This window comes from Macadamia integrifolia, chromosome 4, assembly GCF_013358625.1.
Source record: "Macadamia integrifolia cultivar HAES 741 chromosome 4, SCU_Mint_v3, whole genome shotgun sequence".
Taxonomy (NCBI): Eukaryota; Viridiplantae; Streptophyta; class Magnoliopsida; order Proteales; family Proteaceae; genus Macadamia; species Macadamia integrifolia.
The window spans coordinates 10,922,051-10,931,160 of NC_056560.1; the positions used below are offsets into that span (position 1 = coordinate 10,922,051).

The 9,110-nt window shown below is 36.0% G+C and overlaps 1 protein-coding gene across 2 annotated transcripts; it reads left to right on the forward strand.

Annotated features, from left to right (window-relative positions):
• The first annotated feature begins 911 nt into the window (after nucleotides 1-911).
• On the forward strand, nucleotides 912-8,010 carry LOC122075180 (protein CREG1). 2 transcript variants are annotated; one of them, XM_042640124.1, is made up of 6 exons: nucleotides 912-1,316; nucleotides 3,090-3,125; nucleotides 3,253-3,454; nucleotides 7,201-7,279; nucleotides 7,386-7,515; nucleotides 7,696-8,010. In XM_042640124.1, the coding sequence occupies exons 1-6, from the start codon at nucleotides 1,138-1,140 to the stop codon at nucleotides 7,718-7,720; spliced, it is 651 nt and encodes a 216-aa protein (XP_042496058.1). In that variant the 5' UTR covers nucleotides 912-1,137; the 3' UTR covers nucleotides 7,721-8,010. The 2 variants fall into 2 exon arrangements, with proteins under 2 accessions (XP_042496058.1, XP_042496059.1); XM_042640125.1 differs by having other exon boundaries at nucleotides 914-1,316; nucleotides 7,386-7,511.
• The last annotated feature ends 1,100 nt before the right edge of the window (nucleotides 8,011-9,110 follow it).

Genomic DNA, 9,110 nt, shown 5'->3' on the forward strand with positions numbered 1-9,110 from the left:
ATTATTTTTTGAATAATTCAGATTTTATTCGAAATACCCTTTGATCAGATACGGATACCCCTAAAGGAATATGAATATGAATTTGAATTTGAATTATGACTATCCATTTACATCCCTACCAACTACCCATTTTAAATGCAATTCCATTCCATCTTAGCTACTTATATTAGTTATCATTCCATTCCTTCTTAAAATTGGCATGATACTTTTTTTTTTTGTTCATAACCAAGTTTTTTGGAGACATAAAGACCACACTTAGACATAAGGGTGTGTGCACTGAACATTCACACCTAAAAGACATTGCCCAAATAAATGTTTTATACATTAAGAACATAGTCTTTCTAACCAAGAAGTTAATCACACTGTTAATCTTTCTAAGAATAAAGTGAAATGACCATGATCTAAAATAAAATGCCAAATATTTGATATTCTTTTACAATGCTAATGCTCCTATTAGTAAGGAGGTTTCATATTAGCATAATATTTTTGTGTGCTCTTTTTTATTCCACGTGGTACTATTTTTTCCTCATATCCTAATCATCAATAAAAATATGAAAAAAAATACTAATAAAAAATAAATTTGCGTTTTATCCATCCATTTTAATCTTCAATTTATAATAAAATATTAGGCATGCATTGAAAGGAGTCTCTCGCTAGTCATGTGTTTGTATAAGAAAGACTCACATTGTGGGAGGAGAGAGAGTGTTAGAGTGATGTAGACGCCATTGGAACCCTTCATTTCTTTCTCTCCTCTTAATTTCTGTTTTGGCTATTTTTTAGGGTTATGCTTACCTCAAGAAAACGATTTGACAGTTAGCTGACGGATCCATCAAAACACGTCGATTAGGGATCTAACGTCCCAAAACTATTTATTTGACTTGTGGTTTACTTGGCTGTTACCGTGAAGTCACAGAAGTGAGGTTATCACTTCCCTTTTTCATAGAAAAACGGCCAGAAAAGGGGCCAAAAGGCTAAAGAAATTCATACGTATTTTCCTCGTACAAGTAGAGATTGGGATGTCTACACTGTTATTGAGTTCATCAATTCTGTGAATCTTTCCATAACTCTATATAAATTAGATAAGATTTGATTGGTAAGGGAGTCTCACAGGTTACTACACTTGCAGAAGGACAAACAATGGAAGGCAGGAGCGTTTCTTCTCATCATTTAGTTTGTTTCTTCTTCTTCGTTTCTGTATTCCTTGAAGTTTCTATCTTCGCACAAGGGCAACTTCTCATCGGAAAGAAACCCGACCCTGATAATGCTGCTGCTACCGCTCGGTGGTTGGTCTCTCTGAATTCATGGGGGGTTTTGAGGTACTATATCCTCTGTATCATTTTTTAATTCTGTATTTTTCTTCTTTAATTGTTGTATGCCTTTGATTCTGTTCTTTCTGAATTGGGTAGTCTTGAATTGAATTATCTCTTCCTTTTGTTCTACTTTGTTTAAGATTTCTACAATTACACCTTTATACCTTTGTGTTGTATATTGTTTTATTGTTTGATAGGTTTGAATTATTCATTTGATGCTTTGGCTGTTTGGGATGATGCTGCCCGTCGCGAATTACCTGCGGTTTAGTTTACTGGCTTGTCTTCGTCCCGATTATTTCTTCATTCTTCATTTTTTTGGCCCTTTTTTCCTTTTTGCATTTTTAAGTTCTTGGTTTTTATTTAAACGTTAGAATATGTGCTTAATCCGTTCTGCTTGCGGTCGGGGATTTTCTGCTTCACTTGAAGTAGAAAGTTTCTTTTTTCTGGTAAAAGGGTTGGTTGGTTTTATGGGGATTGAAGAAGCACCCATCTCTTGGCTCCATGATCCTAGATTTTTAGTCTCTGAAATTCTGATTAGAAGGGCCATAGCAGGGGTACCCATGAATTATGGACCAAAAATTTGGTTTATTTCTTCGTTGCTATTCTGCAACCCCATGTTGGGATTTTCTTTAAATTTAGAAATTTTGGTTATCGGTATCCTATTTGATCAAAGACCTTTCCTGTTCATGGAATAGAAATTGGGGGTGGAATTTCCTGTTCGTGAAATAAGATTTGGCTTAGTGGAATATCTAAGACTTCAATGAATAATTCGTAGAGGAAGAATTTATAGATTTGTTATCAACCCAGTGATAAAAAAATACCATTAATACATTTATAATTTGGCAATTAAAAGCAGTAGTTGAAGCAATGGTTGTTTTTCGACCAACTGGAAGTGAAGAATTTGTGGAAAGAGATGAAGTCAATGTAATTTCTAGGCTTTTGATACTTAATTGTGTGCCTTGAGCTATGGGGATTGGTGGACTGACAGTTAAGGATTTTGGGCCCCATTATGAGTTTATGATTTGGAGAGCCATGGTAGCTGAAACTACTAATTTTAAGAGGTTGGTACATGACATTTTGACTGCTGGATAGGGTGATTAATGAAGAAGCAGCTGATCAGAAAGTTCATGTCTGCTTGGAGGCTATACTGGAGATCCTTTTAATGAAGTAATGCATTTTTATCTTAAGGGTGTGGGAATTGGGAACTAATTGTGGTAACTAAAGATGGAAAGTAGATTTAAACATGAATATGCCTGAGTTGATATCAACAAATGATATTAGTTTGCTTATATTTCCTGATTGTAATATAATTTGTCTGCTATGAATTTGTTGACTTTTATTTGTTATTTGCATCCTTCTCCACAGCACCCTGTATCTTAACTAGTAACAGATGTTGACAGAACTCCTAGGCTACCTGGTCACTCCAGCCAATTGCCTTGCTGGCAGCCTAGGTGACACAGTTCACTGGGTGGGTTCAACTTTTCCCATGCCCTGCCCTGCTGGTTTTATTACATGCCTGATACAGGGAAAGAATTTGGATAATGTTCATGGCATTTATATGGGTCCATGTATTAGCTATTCTCCTAAACAGAATTATCATTGGCCACCTACCACCCCCACCACCCCCACCACCCCCCCCCAAAAAAAAAAAAAAAAAAAATCATCTAATATGGCATCACCTACCCGCCATGAACTTTTAAGGCATTCCTTCTATATCTGATATGAATCTTAAATCTTGTGGTGTTGAAGTAAACATGACTAGTTGTTTTGTTTGTGCAGTACCATTTCAAGTGATATGGGAGGAGCACCATTTGGGTATGGTTTTTCTTGCAATGAGAAATTACTTATTTGGAACACCATTATAAAACAATGACTAAAATATGCTATAGGCCCAATTGTGTGTGTTTACTTATCTCTTGACATAATATCTAAAACCACGCAGGAACGTGGTTTCATTTAGTGATGGATTGCCTGATCAAGGCCGTGGTATACCATACTTCTATTTGACTACTCTTGATCCAACTGCTAGAGATGCATTGAAGGATCAGAGGTCATCATTTACAATTAGTGAGTACCCTATTGGGACTTGTGGCAGAACGAACCCTGAGAACCCCACTTGTGCAAAACTAACCCTTACAGGAAAGGTGAGTTGGGGAATAAATCATAGCAACCTGCTGATTTATCTGTTGACACACTATTCATGATATTTTCATTTTCTCTTTTTACTCACCATGGTGCATTCTTCTCGGTTCTCACAACATTTAATTCTTATATACATGTGCACATTCCACCTCTTTCTAAAAATATGACTTTGGTAATTGAAATGTGGAATATTGTTTGCCATAGACATGAAGTGAGTAATCTAGACACCCACGAAGTTATCATGATTCATGAGGACATCCCCATGATCTTATGCTCTATGTATTTTAACTACATGATTATACATAAAAACAAGAGTGAGTTATGAAGATTTGGTGGAGAGGGGCAGAGGGCAGCACTTGTTTTTATGGTAATGCATCTAAATAACAGTTTAAGCCAATTTAACCATAAAAGAAAAGAAAAGGTTGAGTATAAATTGAAACAAATTTATTCCGCTCCTGTAAATTCATTTATTCCACATTAAGCTGAGAATTTAGTGACAATTTCCGAGATGAATATCTAATAAATAGCTGATAGATATCTCTCTCCAATATCTTCTGAAAATATAGTACACATATTTTCCTATTCTAACCTAACTTAGTATTTGATAACTTTCAGATATCCACTTATTGTTTTGTTGTGGTTATTGTCTTTAGTGCTTGTGAGGACCAAATGATTTAATATTACTCAGTGACTAAAGTATTTGGTAGAAAAAGTACTGCATTAACCTGAACTGCCAAAGAAGAGCATAAGTGAATCTGTTATTGCAGTGGTTATTAAAATGAGGTTTCAGGGTTTACTTTATATGCAAAAGTGAGAGTTTGATGGAGGGCTAGTAGGGGAAGGGAAAGAATCCCTGAGAGAACTCAGAGTTGCAGGGGAGGGAGAGGAATTGTACAAGAGAAAGGGGGGGGAATCACACACAGCCAAGGGCTGCCATGCCATATAGGCACCACTCAATCAAATTCAATTCTTCTTTTATTCTGTCCAATACTTGTGCATCAATTACATATTTATAAGAGAAAAACTCATATCAAAATAGAAACCTACTCTACTAAGGAATAAACTCAAATTAGGAAACAAGTAAACCAACTCTACTTCTACTCTAAGTACTACTTAAAATAAAAGATTACATGATATTCCTAAATAAATAAAGCTTCCTAAAATCCTAATAGAACAAAGACTCAAATATGGGTCCGGTTCATCTCTGTTTGGATCGGTCCATGGTTGTGCACCTGCATTAGGCAGGGTTGCCTTTGAAATGTGGATTGGTTTCTTCATGCCAGAAAGCCCATGAATCAGCCTCAAAATCCTGACCTTTCTAGTGCCAAATGTATTTGAAGCCAACCTTCTGATAGTTTCCCATATAGTTTGGAAAAGCCCAGGCCATTCTCGAAGCAGAAAATATCCAACCCCAAAGTTAATTAGCACAATCACATTAAATAACTTTTACCTCATGATTTTCAAGAAAGGTATATGTTTGCTTTTGCAAGCTTGAAGATTTGTTCAAGCATGAATGAATTCTGATGCTCTATTGTTTTAAGAATGATGTTTCGAGTTGGTTTATTCTAGTAAGTAAAACTCAGGAACTTCTCTTTTCTTTATTGTTCACTGCTTTTTGCTGCTGGAATAGCTACTCTAAATGCGCAGACCTATTTATCTTATCTCTTTTGATACACGACCTCAAACTACAGCTCTAGCCATATACCCTGTTTTGCCAATGCTGGAATCCTTACTTCCCAACTGCCCAATACAAAAAATCAATAAATTCTGCAAACTCCATTAAAATCCCAATTTTTTCGACCATCCACTGTAAAAATCACTTACCTACTCTACTTTTCCTAACTATCATACAACCCTATCCTTCTCTAAAATTCTCTTCCTCCGTCAAATTTCACATCCCATTTCTTCCCCCTATAATAAAATCCATAAACTAACCTGTTCATAGACTACTTGACTGTTTTCACAACCCAAGTTTCTGCATGCTTATTATCTTGGCATGTTAACTCACACTTCAATTGCACATGGAGTTTGAGACCTCTTTATTGGGGAAATTCTGAAATGCTAATCCTAATTTGGGAAGTTATGATTTAATAAGTTGCTAATATGGATTCCTGGAATAACAGAATTAGATAGTATAGGACTATAACAGTCACTAACCTTGGATTAGATGCTACAAATATAGGAACAGATTTTTGAGAAATCAACAATCGAGAAGTGGGATAGAATAGGAGAAATCTTATAGCTTTACTAATCTGTTGGTCCTCAAACTTGGTCGAGTCACCCCTGTTATAGACCTTTTAGATGATTAAAGAATGTCAGATTTCTTCTGATGATGGAAGGGTGAGATTGGGACTATTATGAATATTAAAAGAAACACCGCTAGGGGTCTAGAAGATAACACAGTGGGTATTAAACTAGGTTTTAATGACCAGAACTGATGGAGCATGGTATCAGAATATATATATATATATATACATATATTAATATGAAAGCAAAATGGCCACCTATTAGAGAGATATGAACAATAAGCTAGCTAATCCATGGTTGGAGAACCGTACTGCATGGATGTAATGGAGTAAGAAAACTGACATGATATGGAGAACATAGAGTTTGAATAATGAGAAATGTAGAGTAGAAGAATACACAGGAATCTACCTGCTAGTCCTCAAGGGAATCGACCTCAACACTAGACAGTGAATCCACATGGAAATTGCAAGTAAATAGCAGCTCTCTATTGATCAACTTGTATGCTTCTTCATCTGACAACCACACCCATTTATAGAATGGGTTTCAGCCTTGGGAGTTGGCCCTAGTTATTAAACAAGAGTTTTCTTACTTTTTGAAATTAGAAACTACTTGGATCTTGAGGAAAGATATCATAGACCACCCTGTAGTTTTCTTGCTTGTTGGCTTCCTTAATTCCTTAACTAGTAAGGGGCAAGCACTTGGGCATAGTAAAGATGCTCGCCACATCTGCACATGTGTACTTCACAAAAAAGTGATCTGAACCATAACAATTTACACGTAGCATGACCCATGGCACGGCACTCTTCCTCTGCACTTGAACAAACAACCCTTTAAAGTAAAACACATTGATATTATTACCCAAAAAATAGGACCTTAAGGAGATTAGTTTGGAGACCAGCCCCCAGATAAACATTCTAATTACAAAAGGAAACCTGGAAATTAGAAAAAGGGGGGGGGGGAGATTGCTTCTGGTTGCTGGAATCAGAAGAGGAGAAAGGGCTTCTAGAAGATCCCCCCATGCCTATAGTTTTCTGTATCCTTTTCTCTCAGATGCAGCATTGTTTATGCTGAAGTGTAGTGGCTAAGGTGGTCAAAATTTGGATATAATCGAACCACCCTCATGCTAGAATCAATTTTCTAAATCTGAGTGCACTATAGCACTGTCTAGTGGCATAGCATTTTTTTTACTTCCACGTATGTCATCAAAGAAAGTGAGGGGTTTTCAAATATTTTCAATTCAGTCTTTCCCAGATTACAAATATATTTTACACTAGAAATTTGATCTTAAGAAAATTTGAAACCTTTTTATTAGCTGTTTTCAGTAAAGCACATTGCTATTATTACTAACTCATCATCTATTGAAGGCGTGGTTGTTTGTCATCGAAAGGGGCCTCGTAGACTTTGAAATGCCATTTGTGTACCAAAAAAGAGATTTCTAAAAACTGCCTTTTGTTTTTTTGTTGGCTAATTGTAATTGAAACTTCTGCTCTATTATGTTCAGTTGAAGTTGGTAGACAGACACTCTAGTGAAGCAGATTTTGCTGAACGTGCCTTGTTCTCAAAGCATTCTGAGATGAAAGGTAATTCCAAAATATCGGAGCTTAGTACTGATTCTTAAATTTCATGTCAGCGGTTTTGGCGACGTAAAATTGCTCACTCTTCCTCTTTACTTTTGGTGGGTGATAGATTGGCCCAAGGATCATAATTTTCAGTTCTACAAACTGGAAATTGAAGACTTATTTTTGATCGACTGGTTTGGTGGTCCTAAACCTCTCACTTTGGACAAGTATCTGCATCCCACAATGGCCCAATGTGAGTAAGTAGCGATTCTACTTTCATCATAGTTGAAATGATTATGCCTCAAATTATGCGTAAGGGTTTATGTGCCTTTATTAATTAAATAAAAGGAATTAACTTATATTAGTGGCCACTTTTTATCTACTGATGTATTTCTTTTCATCTAATATGGCGCCCCTCTGCCCCATTGTCTCTGCAGGAATCAACTGGCCTCCGTGGTGTGAATACCTACCCTACGCAAAAATCCTCTAAATGTTCATATGTTCAACTTCAAATGTTATTTGTATCATTTAATACTGTCATCATGTATGTTATATGGCAAATGTCATTTATATCAAGTAATCCTGTCATAGAATAAATAAATAAATGAACTATTCTTCTGTATATTTTAGTTCATTTTAATTACTGTTATTAATTAATCTTCCAGCTTTGACCTAGTGTGACTGGGATTGTATATTTGTGCACCCAAAAGAAAGGAGAGGAAAGAGAACATGCATATTTGCAGTGTCTTGCAGGATGTGCTTATTGCTACTGTGATAAAATCTCTTTTAAGCCAGTTACTTTGATAATGCTCCAGTTATGTAGTTGTTCCATTTAAACGTACTTCCTTTTAACTAACCTCTAATTCCTCGTGCCATACAATTCTACATGTCAAACACCACACTGAACAGTAGATGTTTCTAACTTCATGTCATTTAGAATTTAACTTGCTGATACCCCCCCCCCCCCTGGGCGGGGGTTCTGACAATCTAATCCTTTCTTTGAACTCTTTTACTTCATGCTACTGTGTGAAGCTCTTAGTGAAAAATTACTAATATATCAAATGACAATAGTAAAAAGGAACAGGAAAAGAAAATGCTGTACATGGTGGCCCTTGATGGATTTAACTGTTTATTAGTCAAAATTGCCACCAACTACAAAATGAAGGGATGGAAAATTGAGATAAAGCACTTTATGGTCATCACTAATTGACATAATTCAATAAAAACATTAAAAGCAAAAAAGAGAAATACTAGTAGATATAAGACAGGATATGTGGAGTTGGAACTCATTTTGAAGTAACATGTTGAAACTTGAAAGTGAAGCATGAGGCAGACACGGTGCAATTTTCTTGTTAACTGGTCAATATCAATCATTGTTTAAAGATGGATCAGTGCAGCCGACCACTCTACGAACTAGGTTGGGGATTATTGGGATCAGAATTGGCCAGGATCGATCCGGATCCCAATTCCTGGTTTTTATTCTCTGATATCATTGCCCATTCTACTTAACCCGCATTGGGATTGGGATTGGGATTGGGATTTTTTTTTTGGGGGGGGGGGGTGTAATTGCTATTCAATTGCATGGTGTTCTGTGTTGCCATTTTTAGATTGTGGGTTTTATTCATAGTGGAGAAGGAAGGGTAATAAAAGCCCTTTCCCCAAAAATATGAAATGGAGCCCAGTTATGGCTTGATATTAACTAACAAATCCAACTTTTTCATATATTATTAGCTATTAACTCTGCTACTGCAGAAAACAATCTCCCTATGCAAGAAACTGGAAAAAAAGAAACTCAAAATTGTGAATCTTTTGACATACTAAATTCATAATTGAACAATATGGATGTTAATGA

Coding starts and splice junctions, on each gene's coding strand:
- LOC122075180 (XM_042640124.1), top strand. CDS start 1,138: ATGGAAGGCAGGAGCGTTTCTTCTCATCATTTAGTTTGTTTCTTCTTC. Junction 3,126..3,252: donor ATGGGAGGAGCACCATTTGG/GTATGGTTTTTC, acceptor AAAACCACGCAG/GAACGTGGTTTCATTTAGTG. Junction 7,280..7,385: donor AAAGCATTCTGAGATGAAAG/GTAATTCCAAAA, acceptor GGTGGGTGATAG/ATTGGCCCAAGGATCATAAT.